General features: G+C 35.7%; 1 protein-coding gene across 4 annotated transcripts in view; it reads right to left on the reverse strand.

Annotated features, from left to right (window-relative positions):
* eeig1a (estrogen-induced osteoclastogenesis regulator 1a) overlaps positions 1-19280 on the reverse strand; it is a 33889-nt gene extending 14609 nt beyond the window's left edge. The window contains exons 1-2 of one of the 4 annotated variants that reach the window (XR_013195697.1): positions 19147-19263; positions 18638-18903 (exon numbers count right to left, since the gene is read on the reverse strand). Coding sequence is in view for 2 of the 4 variants with exons in the window: in XM_077206890.1 (XP_077063005.1) it covers positions 18638-18783 (146 nt within the window). In the remaining 2 variants the exon portion in view is untranslated. Of the gene's footprint in view, positions 1-18637; positions 18904-19047 lie in introns of all 4 variants that reach the window. The other 3 variants (XR_013195698.1, XM_077206890.1, XM_077206891.1) reach the window with 3 other exon arrangements.
* Between the last annotated feature and the right edge of the window lie 167 nt (positions 19281-19447).

Raw genomic sequence — 19447 nt, forward strand, 5'->3', positions numbered from 1 at the left:
ATTTCTGAATACACACAAGCTTTTTTTATGTATATTTTTTCATCATAAATATTTTTTTTTTACAAATATCATCAATGCATGAAATCATAAATATCATGAAGTTTGGGGTCGATAAGACTTTTAATGTTCTTTATAGAAGTCTGTTCTGCTTATCAAGGCTGCATTTATTTGATCAAAAATACAGTAAAATAACTGTTAACTAAGTGAATATATGTTAAAATGTAATTTATTCCTGTGATCAAATCTGAATTTTCAGTCTTCAGTGTCACATGATCCTTCAGAAATCACTATAATATGCTGATTTGCTGCTCAAGAAACATTTATGATTATTATCAATGTTGAAAACAGTTCATATGTTTGTAGAAACTGATACATTTTATTTTTCAGGATTCTTTGATGAATGGAAAGTTCAAAAGAACAGCATTTATTTGAAATAGAGTATTTTGTAACATTATAAATATTTTTACAGTCACTTTTAACCAATTTAATGCATCTTTGCTGAAAAGTATTAATTTCAACAAAAAAAACCCCCAAACTTTTGAATAGTGTATATAAAAGTGTGATCATCAAGGTGCATTCAAATATGAAAAGTATTTTTTGTATTAAAGCATAGATCATAAAACAAAAGTGTTAGATCACTAAATCATGAAGCCTCAGGGCAGGTAACACAGCAAAAGCACTGAATATTCATCTATGCAAGACACAGTAACCCTGATTGTGCGTGGTTTCTTTTCAGATGTAGCGTGCTGCACACTCTGGGGGGGGGATCAGAATAGAAAACAAAAGAGAGAGGCTTCATTAAAGAGAGGAAACCCTGAGAGAAGACAGATCCTCCCCCTGACCCAAAGCACACGGCCTCTCAGCCGCACCAACACAATGCTCACAATGACCTACTCGAGTCCACTAACCCAAACCCACTGTACACTCACTGTACGACTGACATCATCCACCTCATCCAGACCACAGCTTAACATGCGCTTTAAACAGAAACCAACACTGATGACTGCTTTAATACTGAGATTCACATAAACAGCTCTTGAGTGTGTTGAATAGCACACTAACATACTAATAATATGCATACCACTCTTATAAAGATATGGCAGAAATATGGCCAGTCTGGATTAAAAATGCAAAGCAAAAAAAACCAATACTCGACAGTTTGAGGTCAGCAAGATTTTTTGTTTTCGAAAGAAAACAGTACAAAATGTGAAATATTATTACAATTTCAAACAACTGTTTTCTTCTTTTTCTTTTTTTTACTATTTTTATTGATGATTTTTCAAGGATTCAACAAGGAAGAAGAGAGAAAGAAAAGAAAAAAGAAGCAAACAATAGAACAGAGGGTATACATTCTGTTCTGGAGCAAGTATAGTTTTACATATAATCACTGATTGTTTACATTACAGTACACAATCTATTTCTTCCAGTATTTTAGAAATAAGTCCTTTTTAAGTCTCAAAATAAGTCAATTCTTCCATATTATATACAAACAACTGTTTTCTATTTGAATGGGCTATATTGTGAAGTGCAATTTATTCCCTTGATGCAAAGCCGATTTTCAGCATCATTATTCCAGTCTTCAGTCACATGATCCTTCAGAAATCATTCTAATATGTTTTATATTTTTGTGCAAACATTATAGATTTTTTTTCAGGATTCTTTGATGAATATAAAGTTCAACGTTATTTGAAATAGAAGTTGCTTTTTTTTTTTTTACTTTGATAAATGTAATGCATCCTTGAAGTATAAAACTATTTATTTTTAAAAAAATCATAGTGACCCCAAACTTTTCTGACAGTGAGCAATAAAGATTTCAGATAATACAGTATATATACAGCAGTACACTTGTATTGTGAACGCAGGCCATGTTATCAGATTCCATACTTAGCAAAAAAAGAGAGAAATATATGTTAAACATTACCAACAGCACTGAACCTCTCTGGATATTGATAATTGGTTATTGCAACCTAAAGCTAAAACCACAGCCGTTTTATGAATATTCATTGATTCAGTGTGCTTGTTTTGCTAAACTTGTGACGTTACACAAACATAGAGAAGCCTATTGAACAGCAATTTCAAAAGAAAATTAACCAAATCAGACTTTAAATCTAACAAAAATCAGAATTGCGTATCAAAACCTCCAGTTTAAATGTGGCCTTCGAGAAGCAATTGTTGCCCCCAACAATCTGGAAGAGTTAAAAGGCCATTTCCATCTGATCTGAAAAGCATTATTCTACAGTGAGGAAGTGCATTATCAGACTGAATGCTCCGCCGTCCTGAAAGCCTCTTCACAGTCCGTGTACCCCTGTTTTTACAGATGATTCAGTCGAGCAGAAATGTGCTGCGCTGAAACCGGATTCTTATCTCCCATCCTGTAGCTCGGGCCGTGTGAGACCCTGACAGCGCTTGCACAAACATCCCAGAGCGGATCGCTCCAGTCCTACGGCCTGACGTCAGCGCAGACCTTCCTATGCAATCTCCTGGCGGACACAGAGACGCTCGATGACAGGATAAGAGGAGGTGAAACGTACGGAGGGTTCGGCTCACGCAGCAGAGAAGCTGTTGTTTAATACTTCGGGGAAGGGGTTTGATCAAAAAATAAATTCAAAATCAAAACAATAAAGCATCCAGCAGTAACTACCAAGGAAAAAAGTAGGATTAAAATCAATGTATCAATGTCCTTTTATTGTTTATTATCCTTATATTGTAATCATTATGAGCACAAGTTGTAATTGCTGCCTATCATGTTCGATGCGTCTGCGTAACTGAACACCTGGCATTAACTAAGCATATAACATTATATATTACAGCTGTATATCACTGCTTTATGGATATTACTTTGACACACTCATCTGATACAGAATACTTGCTAAATTGTAACACTGAAACAAGCATTTTCTGTAAAGCTGCTTTGAGACGATATGTATTGTTTAAAGTGCTATACAAATATAAAACATTAAGCGCATGGGTTTACATCAAGTTCAGACTTTTTTTATTATTATTTAATGCTTTTTATGTGTAAGAAGGAATGTAATTAGACAATACTACTCACTACATAACCAAACCAGAACAGACTGGATTTACAGTGCTTATATGATTATAAATAAATAAATAAATAGATTAAAAAAACATTAAATAATAATATTAGTATTAAATATAAAAAGTTTTATATAGCCTAAATAATAAAATATATGAGTATCATAATGAATAATTGTAAAAAATAACAATAATTTAACAGATAAATCTATATGCAGCAATCACAAATTCACTCACCGCTGGACAATAGACACACACATTTACATGTGCAAGAATAAAATATCCCCAGCTTGTGAAGAGCTTTGTGATGATTCTGATTACAAATTTATCTAATTTCATTTTCAAGAAGGCAGGAAGCGATAGCCGATCAAAACAGGAAGTGATAGCCGGCGTGTCCAATAAATAAAGCGATCTTTCTCGCTCTGCCAGCCTGAACCCTCTCGCCTCCGGATCGGATGAGGAGGACCAGCTGTGTTCACACATCCGACCGGACCCAGACACAGTCACAGGGCCAAATCACATTCTGGAGAGGAAGTTAGTTTAATAAACTTCACATCAATCCCATCAGGATCCAAACACTGTTTACACCTGGTGTTAAGATGCGGTTTGGTCGATCGGATCACGAGTAGACGAGGAAGACACATACACGTTTACACCTGGTGTTTTAATCCGTCTCTTCTGTCCACTTTCAGTCACTTCTGTCCTGATTTCTTCGAGGGGAGGGTCTATGAGCGGGGAAATGTATGGGCTTTTTCAGATCTTTCAATCTAATGGAGGAATTATTCTCACGCAATTTATATATTAACATTTTCAAGCTCTATTTTGTGTATGGTTTCACTAATGATGAACATACATTTGCATAACGCATCCATATTTGTCCATGTCCATGTTGATTAGAGAATTAAAAAGTATTATTTAATACGGATTTAGAACAGATAAAAATGCGCGAATAAGTTGCAATTAATCACGAGTTAACTTAATCGTGATTTTAATCGATTGACAGCCCTACAATTTAATAATGATAAATAAAAAAATAGTCTGTTCTGGGTGGTTTTTTGAGGAGAGATTAAAATTGTAAAAAAGTATTTTCTCTGAACAAATTATTATATTTTATTTTTGCAAATAAAAATCATTATACAACAAAAATAAGAAATTCTAAACATTTTCTACTATTTTTCTTCATGTACTTTAACTAAACCCATTTCTGCAATGTGGAATTTGAGCCACAAGTCCTGCAGGAAAAAAAGTTAAATTCAATTTCAAGTCACATATTATGTAGACTAGAGACTTTTAATTTTTGCATAAAATTTGGTCCCCATTTAGTCAGGTTTATGGCTATAAATATAAAAAATATCTGATCAAAATATCTACTAGATGATCCATAAATGCAGATTGTTAGAAAATACAATTTATTAATCCAGCTTATTCTGCTTATGAACTGCCCAATTAAAAATGAAGACACAATCTAACAAAAATGTAAACATTTTCAGATGTTTAGGGGTGGGTAAATCAAATTTAAATTTGTAAAACACAAAAACAGAATATATAGTTCTGTTGAGCACATCTTGATTGATTTCCACTAAGCAAGTCAAACAAAACAAATATCTTTTAAAGATTAAATTTCATGAACCAGTCAAACTTACAGTGACTATCTCTTCCTCGGAAGAGTCATTTTTTAGCTTGGTTAACATGAGTTTTCCAGCGGACTGACATGACCCTGCACAACACTTTTGATTTCAGAAAAACGCTTGCTATTTTTGTGTACAATACACATCAAACTATCCATGCGCAATCGCTGAGGTTAACGTTATCCATAAACGTTTCACTCTGAATTAAATCAATATATTGAATTAAATCAATCATCCTCACACATGACTAACTGACTGTTCTGAACTCTCTCTGTGTCAGTCAATGAAGATCACATGAGACTTTTAACAAGCTGAGGTCAAAAGGTCACAGCACAACTATGAACAGGCGGCTGACCTTGCATGATTTACAAACCCAGTTGCATAACCGCAAAACTGGACAGAGAGAAAGTCCAAGGCTGTATGTCACTGTTTCCAAAGAGCCCTTGTTCTGAGCAATCAGGATTTATATCTATCGGACATCGGGGAGTGAAACCTCCAAAACGCGAACGATAAATCCAAATGGGTGATTACATAACGCAAGCCACACAAAGACGCTTACAGTTCAGAGCTACAAGAACCAGTCGTAAAGAGCAACGACTGACCCTTTGAACCGGCCAGCTGCTTACAGCATAAAAGACACGTCTCTAATTACAAGAGCAAGCAAATATCCGCTTAAAAGTCCATTTCTTGCTTGTTTGGCTGGTTTATGGCCTTCAAACATCATGCTTATGTGCAGGACGCAAAGCAGATCATGTTTGTGAGGTTCAATGTTCAATTTTAATTGCAACAAGGGATATCTCTTGCTCCGAAGGGACTGAACCCTATCTGAAGCCTCTTATCCCTGTTGTTTTGTGATGTTGGCCACTTCTCTGATGTTGCTGGTAAACAGCAGAGATAATCGGATAAGACGGACATGTCCTCTCTGTGTAGATGCTGTAATGAGGACAGGCAAAGAAGCAAGAGAGAAGACCGATCTGAGAGCAGGACATATGTGCATGTTTCATGCATACATTACATCAAGCTACATTTTTAGTCCGGACTTATGTGCATTAGGGATGCTGCGATTGATCAGACGCTGATCATGATCGGCCGATATTGGCTAAAAATAGATTGATCGGCGAACCCCAAAAGCGCCGATCAAAAAACGCAGATCACGTGCCGTAAATTACTCGCGTGACTTTTTCCCACATGCATGCGTGGCGCACGGGCACACAACAGCAGAGTGGAGCTTGGCAGTGGCAACATGAGTTCTCCTTCACCGGAACGGATAGGGTCCGAGTGAAGACCGTGCACCGCGCGAGCCACAACAGAACGCGGTATCTGCGCCACTGATCGCTGCGGCAACGAGCACTTTGATCACTTGATAAAAAAAAACATTTCAGCGCTAGATCGCCTCTTATTTAACAAATTAACTAAATGAATGCTCTGAGTTAACTGGAGATGTTTTTATTTATTTGTATTGGTACATTCGTGCCGCGAGATGTTTCAAAAGTGGTGGTGGTATTTTTTTTTTTTTATATCTGACGTAGTTGGTTCCTCAACTACATCAGATTCAGATTATTTTATTTAATGCCATCTCAGCATTCAAAGCTATTTTCATGGCAAAAATTCAATTATAAAAATACAAATATCATACAATAAAACAAAACAAATATAAACAAGGAGTCATTTTATACAATATATATTTTTAAATGAACATATGATAAAAAATCCCAAACCTTTTCAGGCATAATCTCATTAAATATGTCCTTTAATGAAGTAACTTCATAAAAGAGCATTCTGCTCAACTACATCAGACGTTCATAATAATAACAGAAAAAAACTTGCCATAGTTTTGTCCTTTTATCAGTAGCCAGTTTTGGTGTAACAAGTTGTACATTTTGTTGCCAATTGACCCTTTGCTAAGCCACGCCCGAAAACCGCAACTGGCCAATCGTGTCTTAGCAACCGTAACTAGGCGCGGGAGGTCTGGCAAGCTTTCGAGCGAGTGAAACATGCCGAAGCGTTGTGCGTATGGATTGTGCTAATCTGATACCCGGTATCCTAAAAGTTTGGACAGGGGAGTGGAATTTTTTTCCTTCCCGAAAATCTAAAAGCCAAGAGGAGAAATGATGTGCGTGGATCAGCAGTGTGGGAGACCACATTCCCAACTACATGTCTACAGGATTAACAAAAACACATATTGCTCGGAAGTTGGAAATAATGACTGTTCTTTGTTCATAATGCATATATTTTAACGTAAAATAAGACGATTAAAGACAAGACGGAGGCTCACTGACATACTTTAAAATATATTTCAGCATTTCGTTAATCGACGGCCTACTAACGTTACCCCTGACTGAGTAACTTTAACCCAATCTGATCGCGGCTCTCCCGGTGTTAGTGTTATTCCACAAAATGTATGGATAAACTGTTTGATATATAATTATTAGATTATTTTCACATTTCACTTACCCTGCTGTGCACGAAAATAGCTGTGTGTTTCCCATTTGAATGGTCAGCGTATGAGGCGTTGCTGCTTGCGCTGGGACTATAGGCTTTAGCTTCAATTTGAATGAAATTATTCGCTAATCGGTTGCATATTATTTCGTGGATATATCCCTCGAATGCATGCTGCAGTCCCCTTTGTCTTGCTCTCTCAGATATTTCACATGTTCGCCAAAAGTTACTAATTATCTCATTGGGAATGTCTGACACCGGTGCATACACACTGTTATAGACGTGCCAGACACGAAAGCTTGACAGGCGTAGCAACAGTAACTAGGGAGGGCGGGGCTTAGCGAAGGGTCAATTAGTAAATGTAGTGGGTGTATTAAGAGGCTACAATTTCCAAAAATGCCTAAGTGTAACTTGATCCCCTCCCATTAGGCTGATCTGATGTGTGTTGGTCTGCCTGACCCCTCTTTGTTTGGAATAATTTAATGTTACTCTGCCTTATTTGGGAAAGCTGGCCTACAGTAGCCTTAAGACATCTCATTTTCTAAATACAATTAAATAAACACATATCTACAAATGGTGCAAACTCTGCTAGATTATAGATAAAAGATTCCCATTCCCCTGCCATTCTGTGATCGGCAGTGATCGGCAATCGGCAGATCATGATTTTGGTGATTGGTAATCGGTGATCGGCCCCAAAAATGCTGATCGGGGCATCTCTAATGTGCATGATTGGAATATTACATAAAACATTGTTTCCATTCCGTGTTTAAGAGAACAGAATTGTAACTTCCTGAGAAATTGACAAAATATCTGTAGTAAAAATGAAAATTGTGGCTGTTTTCCTCCATTATAAATGAGTTTCGTCTCAGAGCGTCAGACGAAATGTTATAAACGCTGTCATGTTCTTGCGTTCGGATGCTGGTGTTCGGGAACACAATCGTGTGAGACGCTTCTAGAAGGAATTAAACCAAATCATTCTGATGACAGACTTTTGCTCAGGCGTTTCAGAAACACACTTTTGAGATGCTGTGATGTCTGCTGGTTAGTCCAGTTATTCATATCAGTTAAAAAAATATTATCCCTCTCAATTAAGTGTAGTTTGTCATGCGCATTTTTAGAATTTATGCAGAACTTGTTCAGGGCTGTGAAATGATTAATGGCGATTAATCGCATCCAAAATAAAAGTTTGTGTTTACAAAATATATGTGCGTATACTGTGTATAATTATTTTGTAATGTATATATAAATACACACACATTCGTTTATATAATACAAATTATATATATATATATATATATATACAGTATATATAAGCAAATATTTCTTAAATATATACATGCATGTGTGTGTATATATGTATACAAAATAATTATACACAGTATAATATGTAAACATATAATATGTAAACACAAATTTTTATTTTGGATGCAATTAATCGTTTCACAGCCCTAACCGTGTTTCCATGCAGCATTTTTATGCGTTAACTGAAAAAGAAATAGGTGGATGGCAACATAGAGAGCGTGGAAATGACGTATGCTCCAGTATTGTCTCGGTCAGGAAGATACAGCTGTTAACAGTCAACAGTTTCCAAATCTGCCAACACCGATCCAAAAAAAACACAATCTGCTGTAATTTTATTTTTTATTTTTCTCCTTATCTGTTGGATGAGCTAAAAACAAGCATCTGTGAAATTAATTTGCTCACAAATAACTAAGAATTCTGGATTATTTTGAATCCACATAAAAAAATCAATGTTAGATTCACAATACTGTTGCTTAAACTAGACGAAGAGAGTCTGATTAAAGAAAGTAGCTGTTTCAAGTTAAGTTTTTGGGATGTACTGCATCATCATGTTGTTTCGTCTGGACACAGAAGAACTGAGCCTTTTTTCTCCATTTCTGTCACCGATGGAGTTTGGTTTTCTTGCAACTGTTGCCTTTTGGCTTTCTTTAGTTTGGACACTATTGGATGAGAACTGATGACATCACAGTTTTCTACAGAGCTGCTTTATAGCTTAATTGAACTCAATTCATAATTGAATAACTTTACGCAGTTATTGAACCAGACTGAATCAACACCGAACTGATATCAACTGAACAATGTCTGTTTACTATTGTCTTTTTAGAGATGCTTTAAAGCTGAATTTTTGTTTGTCTCTGTAAAGCTGCTTTGAAACAATCAGCATTGTATAAAGCGCTATAGAAATAAAGGTGACTTGACATGACTTGATCTGTAAAAAAGCACAGAATTAACATTTTGGGGTGAACCATTTCTTTAACTCATTTAAAATAATACGTACAATTAAAGGTAATTTAAAATAATATGTATAATTAAATGATGGCATTTCTGAACAAGATGTCTGTAGTTGCATTGAACAAATTTTTGCATTTGAGCATTTAAATTGCTGACAACAGTTATTGTTTGTTAAGAGAACTTAAAATCTTTGACTTTTCTAAAGTATTCTAAAGCTATAACATCACAGCATGCATAATTTAATTTAAAGAGGAATTATTCATCAATGCATGTGGCTGAATCGTACAGATTAATCAGAACTACAGCCTGTCAGGTCCTACAAACTGAAAGCATGTTGGTTGAAACACGCAGGTTTCAGAAATGAGAGGGAAACTGCACATGTGGCAAAAGGCTGGCTGTGGGGCCGGTCTCATACACCCAGTGGTTTGCGTTATTTATGGTCAACATTTCAAGAAGGGCGGTACAGCGGACCTGCCTTAAAACTACAGGGCTGCGTTTCCCAGAAAAACTGGATCGCAGAACATTTGCCACCAATAGTCTCTACCATCAACTTAACTCAAGATGCTTTTGAGAAACGCAGCCCAGGTCGTTGTGCCGCATTTTAGGAAAGACATCCATACAACTCTGAAAAGTTCGAGACAAGTCATGTTTGCTTTCCTTAATCATCTAAAAGCACTAAAACAAAAATTTCACAAACGTTTCCGCCTACAGAAATGATTAGTAAAACTTTCAGAAGGATATAGTAAGAAATTCTTGAAGTCGCACAGACCACTTTTAAGTTGTTTTTTATCTCTGGATGCTTGAAAAGAGACGCCTAGATGATATTCGTTAAACTACACGATTATGTGTTCCAGAAAGTCATTCAGGTTTGGAACAACATGATAATTATGAACTACAGTAAATACAAACTGAGGCAAGCAGGTGACATAAATCAGAGAGGAATCTGCTATAAATATCAATGAAATATGAAATTAGTAACCCTTCTAAAGCCATACTGTCCCAGTGCTCATGCAGGCGTATGAGGAATGAGATTGTGATGCTTTTAATTTAACTGCAGGACAAACCCTCCTAATTATGAGGCTGGGACAGGCGATGATGCGGCCCACCCAACATTCCTACACTATTTCTATCTATAACAATCTGCATTTATGTGTCTGGTAGGTATTTTGACAAAAGTTATAGACATTTAAAAATAGGTCATACACTATTTAAAAGCGTCACATCATGGAAAACAGCCTTTGCCTTGTTCTTTTGAAACTCATTTGATACTGATGTGGACAGAAAATAACTTTAACAAAAAGCAATGCAGCAGAACTATACAATAAAATATAACTCGTGAGTATAAGAGCAAAAAGACAAAGATGTTTTATTAGTGGCTCTCGAAATGGTCTTAAGTTTGTTTATTTGTTTGTCTTTATCGCCATACCAGCGTTTATAAATGTTTTCAAGGCAACAAAATGGTGTTAAGAGTTCAATACATTTTCATGAATCAGATCAAACTGTCATTTCAATAAACTGATTCAAAACGCAATGATCTTCAGAAGTGTATGCGTGGCATTTTTTCATGTATTAAAATGTTTTTTTTAGTAGCAATATATGGAGGTAAAGAATGCTGTTTATGGCTATGAATTGTTATATTGGCGCTAGGCTTGGGCGGTATCCAAATTTTGATACCGTCAAACCTCCTCCCTATTTTACCGGGGTATACGGTATTACCGTGACTAATTAAAAATTATGACATAAGGCTCAGACAGCGTCACCAAACTGTTGGCTTGTGCCTACACCGTTCAGAAACTGAATACCAGATCGGGCAAAAAAAAAAAAAAAAAAAATCAAGGCCAACCCGTGCACGTTGTGTCTGATCCCGGCTGACGGCATTAAATGTAATATGAGCCGTAGCCCTATTTAGACTCGACTGTTTTTAATATGTGGGCCGTTATAATATGGTGGCGCCAAATAATTTTTTAACCCAGGTGCTGAGGGGGTGGTAGATATAAATACTATTTATAAATGAGCAAAAATGGGACACTTAATAATATTTAATTATTTTAATTATGACAATTGTATTCATTTTATTAATTAATTTAAATTAAATTAACAAGCAACAAGCGCTTTTGTAAATCCGGTGACACGCGTCCATTTTTTTTTTATTAATACAACTTTTCTGTCAGTGCTGCAAAGAATAAGTTGACGAATCGCCATCACCTAGTGAACGCGCATATATAGAGAGAAATGCAAATCATGGATTACATAATCAGAAGGTATAGGCTAGCCTTTTTCTTTTCGTTTTGAATTGTTTCGTTTAAAGAAATTGACGATTGATATCTCCGTAGTGAACGCGCGTATAGAGAGAAATGCACATCATGGATTAATCAGAGAGTATGCTGCCTATATTTCTTTTCCTTTTGAATTGTTTCGTTTAAAGAAACTGACGAATCGCCATCTCCATAGTGAACGATAGAGAGAAATGCACATCATGGATTACATAATCAGAGAGTAGGCTAGCCGATTTCTTTTCGTTTTGAATTGTTTCGTTTAAAGAAATTGACGATTGATATCTCCGTAGTGAACGCGCCTATAGAGAGAAATGCACATCATGGATTAATCAGAGAGTATACTGCCTATATTTATTTTGCTTTTGAATTGTTTCGTTTAAAGAAACTGACGAATCGCCATCTCCATAGTGAACGATAGAGAGAAATGCACATCATGGATTACATAATCAGAGAGTAGGCTAGCCTATTTCTTTTCGTTTTGAATAGTTTTGTTTAATTTGATGATCGCCATTTCCGTATGAACGCGCATAGAGAGAAATGCACATAATGGTTTAAATAATCAGCGAGTGGCCTATTTCTTTTCGTTTTGAATTGTTTCGTTTAATGAAATTTCAAGCTTTATTTAGATATAGGCATATCTGTCATGTCTGTGAGACATAAACTGAGTTTCGGTTAATTTATGATGAGATTTCAATGCAAGTGACCGCGGCGCGCCAGCGCACGATCATGTCAGGATTATGTTGTCTGCTATATTTGATTCTTATTTATTAAATCCAGGCAATTGGTTGATAAAAAAATATTAAAATTAAGATACAATTTATACAAAACGAAATTCACTTTAAAGAAAGGCCTTTTACAAAATGAAACTTAATTAAGTGGTCAATGTCTGACTCCCGATGCATCCCATCTTACTCGTGCTGTTCAGTTTTCATTATCAACGTAAAAAAAATAACATTATAATATTTTAACAAATATAAACTAATGCGCTTATTTAATGAACTCGGGGCAAAATGCATCCTCGCAGCAGTGAGTGGGTGGTTGTTTCGGAGATGCGACATTAGGTTAGAGGTGTTTCCATCTCTCGCGGTCACCTTTTTTATTGCATTTACAAATTGCCTCGTCAGTATTTACCGCCTCTCCCTTCTCTCTTTCTCCTCCACACTGTCACTTGATGACAACTACATAAGCATTTTTAGGCATTGAATAAATTATATTTATATATTATATATAAGTGCCGATAATGACGGTATTGAAACTGATACCGTTGCTATTTTAAGACCCCGTTGTATACGATATTACCGAAATACCGCCCAACCCTAATTGGCGCAAATAAATGAAAATGATTAACTGCAATTCTTTTGTTGTGCTCACTTTGTGGAAAAAAAGTGTAGAAAAGCATGTCTGGATTTATTTTTATCTTTACTTAGTCAACATGTAGTCAAAGATAAATATAAATAAATAAAAATTAAAGAATAAAAATAGTTAAATATAAGAGAGAAATAATGCAAGATCTTAAAATATTTATTATAATATAAATTACGTGGATATATCGCCTAGCAATAGAATTGGTAAATGCTTACTTATTATATAACTTATTGTCCTGCTGCAGAGAACAGCTGATGGCCTCATTCTTCCTGCTTCCCGTCTAACTTTCCTGTTGTCTGTCTGAAACCGAGTGAATCCAAACACGCAATTTAGCAACAAACTTCCTGCAAAACATCAAGCAACTTTCCCTGTCTGATGTTTCTGTTCGAATATCAACAGCATCCTACAATCCTCAAACTCAAGACATGCTAAACCGAACCGGACAGATTACAGTCTTATCTGAACTTCCTCTCACTCATTTTCACGGCGTCTCTGTCTGTCTACCGTCTCCACGCGCTGACATTTGACTTCCTCCTGCTGTTTATGTGCTGCGAGAGGTGTGTGTGTGTGTGTGTGTTGCGAGACAGGAGAATGTGTGTGACTTGAATGAGAATGTTAAAAGGACAAGTAATAAACGAGAACCAGTGCCAGACCACAACCAAATTCAGTCAAGTCAGCATGAAATCAAAAATACTTTATTGCATGTTCCTGGTCTTAATGCAAATGATTTATTGCTAAGTGCAAAATGTTTGTCTTAGTAACCTTTCATCAAAATGTAACTTTTGAAATGAAATCAGTGCGTTTTCTTGCTGAATATCCCATGCAATATTGTATTGCTCAGATGTTTCTCATTTATACCTCAATTGACTTCATTGAGATTCTAGTTGTTTTTCATTTAAAGCTGCAGTCCGTAGTTTTTCCTCTTTGTCGCCATCTCTGTTCGAAATCTGCAATTGCAGTTATTCGCGGCGTTATCAACTTTACGTGGGTTGTGCCTCGGCTCGGCACAACGCGGATGAATCCAATGTTTTGATGATATTGTGCGGCTGTCAGTCGCCGCCGGTGTGGATACTGGCATTCGCAATCACACATTATACTATTTGGAAGTATGACCAACATAAGAATTTTCACCGTAAGTAAGTAACATCCACTTTTGTTCTTACCAACTACGGGGAAAAAAAGCATTGCGGTAAATCGCGCTGATTAAATCTATAACGATCACTTATCATTAGGGCTGCAACTAACGATTATTTTGATAATCGATTAATCGGACGATTATTTTTTCGATTAATCGATTAATCGGATAGAAATTAAATTAGTTTTTTTTATTATAACTAAATAAAACCGTAAATCAGGGTATTTATGTGTAAAAGTGTACTTTAAAAAGTGCAAAAGCCACACATTGAGTTTTACTAATATCAATATTTGCATTGTTTTTAATGATAATTGCTGATGGCAAGTTGACAAACATGATTATTGTTAAAAAAATGATATCCAACATATTATGTTTTAACACAATTTTTGTTAAAACAAATTTACACAGACATGTTGTTCAGATGTGAATATCTGAACTAAAAACAAACTAAAAACATCTAAAATATATAATTCATTTAATTTTTATTTAAAATTAATTATATATAAGGAATATAAGGATAAAGAATATAATATATATTATATATATAATATATAAAATAATATAATATAAGGATAAATTGATTAAATAAATATAGAAAGACTGAAAACAATTGTGTGAATGTAGAGCCGCAGTAGATCGCGTTTGAAAAACAATTAAAACTTAGTAGACAAATGCTATAAAAAGAGAACGGAATGGAGGTAACGTTACCCAGCAAGCTAACAGGCTTGAGTAAAGGACAGGAGAAATTATGCATTAGTGCACAAGCATTCGCTGAAAACCACTGAGTACAGTGACTAAAAAACAACATTTTACTGCTGCTGTTATTAACTGCCTTTGTATTTAATGCTTCACTTTGTAAACACCGTTTTAATTTAACCTATTTCTGCGGTAGCGCTATTTTAATCCATCACTTACGTTGGGAGCGAACTGATTGCACAACCTGATGCTCGAGACAAAATACAGACATCCCGGAAGTCCCGGGAGTCTCCCGCATATTGATTGCGGCTCCCTGATGCCCGCGAATTAGTTCAAACTCCCGAAATCTAGAGCGCGCAAGCAAGAGCGCGCATGCGAGACAGAAGAGACTGCTCCAAACCGTGTAGCGCGCGCGCTCGGCAGAGCGCCTGAGGGAGAGAGACCTTGCGTGTGTGTGCGTACCAGTAAACGCTCCCCGTGACGTAAGCAGACCAACTAATCGATAATGACATTCGTTGACAACGATTTTCATAATCGATTATAATCGATTTTATCGATTAGTTGTTGCAGCCCTACTTATCATATCACGTCAAACCATGCAAATTATACTTTGTTCACAAATTGTTAATGTTAACAACATCATCATTGCGTGATTACATTTAATGCCCTTCTGATATTTATCCTTGTTTTCGCATGAGCCCGGTTGCAGTCTCTTTTTTTTTCTGTAGCCATTTCGAAGTCTGGAGTCTTTTGCAGACTTTAGTCTTTTGCAGACTTTAGTTTAGTTATAATTATATCAACTGCTGTAAGAAAAGGCTCTTAATCCCCCCATCCAACATCCTCACACTCATAGCCTTCTAGCGGAGACTCCTTCTTTATGTGTACAGATGTGACGTAATGACGCAAAGACATGCTCGAATTTCCCGCGGAAATCCACCAGTACCACTGCAATTAAAAACATTATTCCAAGCTTACTGTTTTGAATCGAGCTACGGCAAGCAGACAGTTTTGAACACTGGCTGGTTATGTATTTATTTTAGATAATTTTTAACCCAAAAAAGTAACGGACTGGAGCTTTAAGTATCAACTTTATCTGCAATGTCACGGACGGAGAAACAATGCAGGTAAAGTTTATGCTTCATTTAAACAACAAAACTGAGATCTACATTTAAAATTTTAAGTCACCATGAAATCTGCATCAAATCAAACAGTCACAAACCCCCAGGCATGACAAACTGCTGCAATGAGATGCTGCAAACACTGGACAGTGATATTGGATTGTAGAGATGGAAAAAAACTGCTGTATGAAACAACTGAGGTGCTGGATAGTGAACAGAGGCCATTGCAGCCCATTGCAATTCGGAGGCATGTTTAAACAGTCAGCCCTCACCAGCTAAAAAAGACGGCAATGTGACAGCAATTACTTTATCTCTGTTATATTTATATTCTCATATTATTTTGCTCTTTTTAGTCTATTTATAAACACATTCTATCTCTTTTACCAGAACTAGGCTATTGTTACAATCACTACCGAAAACAAAAACAGCATTCAATCTTCGTCCATCAGCTAAGATGAAATGATACCAAAACCGCCAGTAGGTGGCGACAAATCATTGTCTTAACGAGTTAATCATTGAATCATTCAATCAAATGATTCGTTTAAAACGGATGATTCATTCAGGGACAAAGCAGAAGTGAGTTGTCGAGTCTTTCATTAAAATTATTCATTAAAAAACGTGGATTCATTCACTAACGAAACGGAGACGCGCAATGGCTCTACTGTTTGGAACCATTTTTGTTGGCAAAATAGAGGAAAAACTGAGAATATTGTGTCTAAAAATTTAAGTCACCTAGCCTATTATCTTATTGTTTATTGAATTGTTGTATAAGATCAATATCACATTTGCAAACGTGCTGATATTTGGGAATACAGCATTTTTGCTTGTGTGATTTGCTTATAGATATTAAAAATAAGACTTTTTTTTGCACATTTTTATTTAACTTTCAAGTGAAACAGCAAAGTACAGTGATACTGATACTGAGTCTTTCCTTTTATTCTGAAAGCGATGAGCAAAAAGGAGAAAAGACAGCCTGAAAAACAGCAGAGCTTTCTGACCGCCTGTGAATCACGCTCAAATAAATATTTCATTATGCATAGATTAAGACTGATTTTACAACCATTCTTTACGAGTCCATTTATAGGACACCTAAACTCAGTGTTTCTGTAATGTGAGAGACTGTGTGTGAATGGCTACAGTGTTTGAGTTGAACGAAGGTAGTAAACCAGTAAAACGAAGGACAGCAATAAAATTCAATATCAAGATTACACATGCAAATCCATTACCGAGCTCGTAATGACACTAAAAAATAAACGAAGAGGAAAATATGGACAAGAGTACCAGACTACACAAAAAAAGTACAACAATTCAACAGACGTGTCTGTCTTCACTTCCCTCTGATCACATGCCATGATCGACATCCTCATGCAACCGTCTCAAACAAGCAGATAAGAAGAGTGGAAACTGAGCTGATGAACTGAGAAACAGATCAATAGTGCTGGTTAAAAAGATAAGCATCACTATTATGTTTATATCAAGGGTTAGTGATCAAAACAACCCCCTAAATCATTAATATCAATCATATTCAGACATAAATGATCCTCAAATAATGCAGAAAGCATCCAAATAGCTGTCATTAGCAACCTTCATGAATACCAACAACCACACAGCAACATCCACACAAAACAAATATCTTAGCAACGCCCTGGCAACCACCCACAACACTTTAAGAGTGTTACTTTAGAACCAATGTTTAGAAGAATTTAAAATCTAACAAAAAATGTTTTAATCTCCTAGAATCATACAGCCAAAAATCTGCTTATTGACAATGAAAATGTAGGGTTATAGTAAACTAAAATCAAACCATAAAAAATATATATTTTCATTAGTTGAAATAAAATAAATATTAACTGAAATAAAATAAAATATATGAAAACTAGTGCTGTGACTCAAGTCAAATCATTTAATCGCATCTAACATAAAGTTTTGTGTTTTTTATATACACACACACAAACCACATACACATATATGTGGTTTATGTATATATTAAATGTGTATAATATGTAATATATATATATATGCATATAAATATATATATATATTATATATATATATACACACATTTAATACACAAACTTTTGTTAGATGTGATTAATTGCGATTAATCGTTTTGACAGTACTAATGAAAACCTACACTTTTATTTTTATTTAAGCTAGCATTTTCAATTATTTTAACTTGATTTACCAAAATAACAAAAACTCAAATAAAATGTAATGAAAAAAACACATTTCTTTAGAAAAATGGTAAAATGTAATAAAAATTACCAGAATGCAACAAAATGACAACCTTTAAATAAACTTAAAATGCAAACAGAAAATATATAAATAAAAAAAATTCAAAATAAAAAAAACTATAAACATAAATAATATCTAAATAACACTGCAAGAGGGTCCTGCTGAACATGTACTATGGTGGCAATACAATACCACAGTACTGTGATAGGCTACATCATGGTACTAAACTAATGAAACATGAAAGTAATGCACCAGGGTATTTACGTTACATTAAAAAAATAAACGGTAACGCTACTTTTCAGGACTTTCTGCAGGTGTAGCACCATTGTATTCTTTTAAAAGCACAATGTAATCACTCCGACCATAACTGTACTTTACCATCAGTAGGTAACGGTACAATAAAACCATCCAGAACTACATGAATAAACAAATGGTGAAGATGATGAAGTGTTTTACCTGGATGAAGCAGAGGTGAAGTCTCCTCCATCTAACAGTCTGATCTTACAGAACAAAACCCCGTTGACAAACGGCACGGATGTCAGCTCCTCCAGAGTGACATGAGTTTGAAACTTAAACTTCTTTTTCTTCACAAGAAACGCCATGAACTCTGAGCTCTGAATGATTTAACTCCCTGAAGAAACCCAATGTTGTACTGGACTGAACTCGGTGTGACGGTTTTAATCTGGCAGTGGAAACTCTCTCTCTGGGATCATGATGATCATCTGTGGGGGGGGGGGGGGGGGGGACAAATCACAACTAACATGAGAACAGATGAACACTAACATATCAACAAATATATAAACTAATATTCTATAGTATAATTTATAGTATTTATAGTATTATATAAGTTAGTATAGTTCACACACCCGCGAACAAACAATCGTTTTTTCTCGTGCGCGCGCGAATAAACGGTCAACCTTTCAAACATTAGAAACATTAACGCCGATCGCGTGACGTGAACTCACGTTTTTAGTGTTTCTGTCTGTCCTGCGTGTGTGTGTCGGTGTCTCCTGTGTGTGTGTCTTCTGTGTTTGAATATGAATCTGTCCCTGCCTGGATCACTGCGTGTTTAGTTTTTCTACAGGAATAATGAAGCACCGCCCCCCCACTCTCTCTCTCTCTCTCTCTCTCTCTCACACACACACACACACACACACACACACACACACACAGATCTCTGTGGCCAGGCCAATAACAATAATTAATATTGTCAATATACATTTAAATATAGCTTAAATAATTAAAAAATGTCTAATAATGGTTGTA

Source organism: Siphateles boraxobius, unplaced genomic scaffold (assembly GCF_051911475.1).
Source record: "Siphateles boraxobius isolate OS27281-9 unplaced genomic scaffold, OSU_SipBor_1 57, whole genome shotgun sequence".
Taxonomy (NCBI): Eukaryota; Metazoa; Chordata; class Actinopteri; order Cypriniformes; family Leuciscidae; genus Siphateles; species Siphateles boraxobius.